The 1,014-nt window shown below is 51.1% G+C and overlaps 1 protein-coding gene across 1 annotated transcript; it reads right to left on the bottom strand.

Moving 5' to 3' along the window:
* Positions 1-41: 41 nt before the first annotated feature.
* On the bottom strand, positions 42-953 carry Pmar_PMAR001748 (hypothetical protein; the record flags this gene model as incomplete). Its single annotated transcript, XM_002782470.1, has 1 exon — positions 42-953. A coding segment is annotated over one exon (912 nt), but the record flags the coding sequence as incomplete, so codon positions are not given.
* Positions 954-1,014: the final 61 nt, after the last annotated feature.

Raw genomic sequence — 1,014 nt, 5'->3', positions numbered from 1 at the left:
TCTTAACATTAGTTCTCAATATCTTGACACCGGGTTCTACTTTATATAGTTACAGGGCCGGCCTCGTACAGCGCCCAGTGATAGTCCCAATGCTTTTTGAGTTTCCACACACCCGCCCAAGCGTGGAAATCAACACCAGACACGAAGTGCCATTTGTTGTACGCATGATCAAGAGTGTTGGCCGTAATGTCGAGGCTCACAGCGGCGTACGCGACCTTAGCACTTGCAGAAGTGCCGATAACGCCGTATGCTGTAATGTCGTTCTTGAGGGCGGCAGTGCAGTTAACCTTGGCGTTAACATCCCAGTCGATGAGGTCACCAACGTACGGCAAGTGGACCATGAAGTTGACGGTGATTGCAACCTCGCCCTCGATCGCACCATCTGGTCTCTTCTTAGCCGGGTCCTTGCTGGTCATGCATACAGATATTTTCAGATGGGTTCCATCGGTTTGACCATACTGGAACACGACCGCGCATCCGCCAGCATCGATGGTAAGGCTCAGCATACTATCCTCGTTCTTTTTCAAGGTCACTCCAATGGACAGATGAGCGACTTTACTGGCATCATGAATATCGATGAAGCTCATACCGGCCTTGAGAGTTACAGAAGGATCGAGAGAGGCGTCTAGAGAGACGAAAATGCAGTATTTCTGTTCCTGCTTCCCACCAGCAGCGACACAACCGTTGGGGTACTCGAACTTGACGATCTCGGCAAGAGTGCGGTGAGCATGGAAATACTTGTCAGCAGCCGAGCCCTTCTCGATCGTGAAGTAGCTGATTCCCTTGAACCCTTCAGAAGACCTCAGTTTACGTTTGCTCATCCAGTCCATATCACGATCGTCCCAGAAGAACTGACGGGTCTTTTCGGAAACGAACGGGGCATCTATCATATCACCATCCACATAAGGGGCGTCAAGCTCGTTGCCACCGGTGAGCCGACGACCACCGTCAATCTGATAGTTGCTGTAAAGAGCATGCACGGCCTCAGCAACTGTGATGCTGTCCTCCAGAGAT

This window comes from Perkinsus marinus (assembly GCF_000006405.1).
Source record: "Perkinsus marinus ATCC 50983 genomic scaffold scf_1104296939698, whole genome shotgun sequence".
NCBI classification, from domain to species: domain Eukaryota; phylum Perkinsozoa; order Perkinsida; family Perkinsidae; genus Perkinsus; species Perkinsus marinus.
This window is presented reverse-complemented; position numbering and strand designations above follow the sequence as displayed.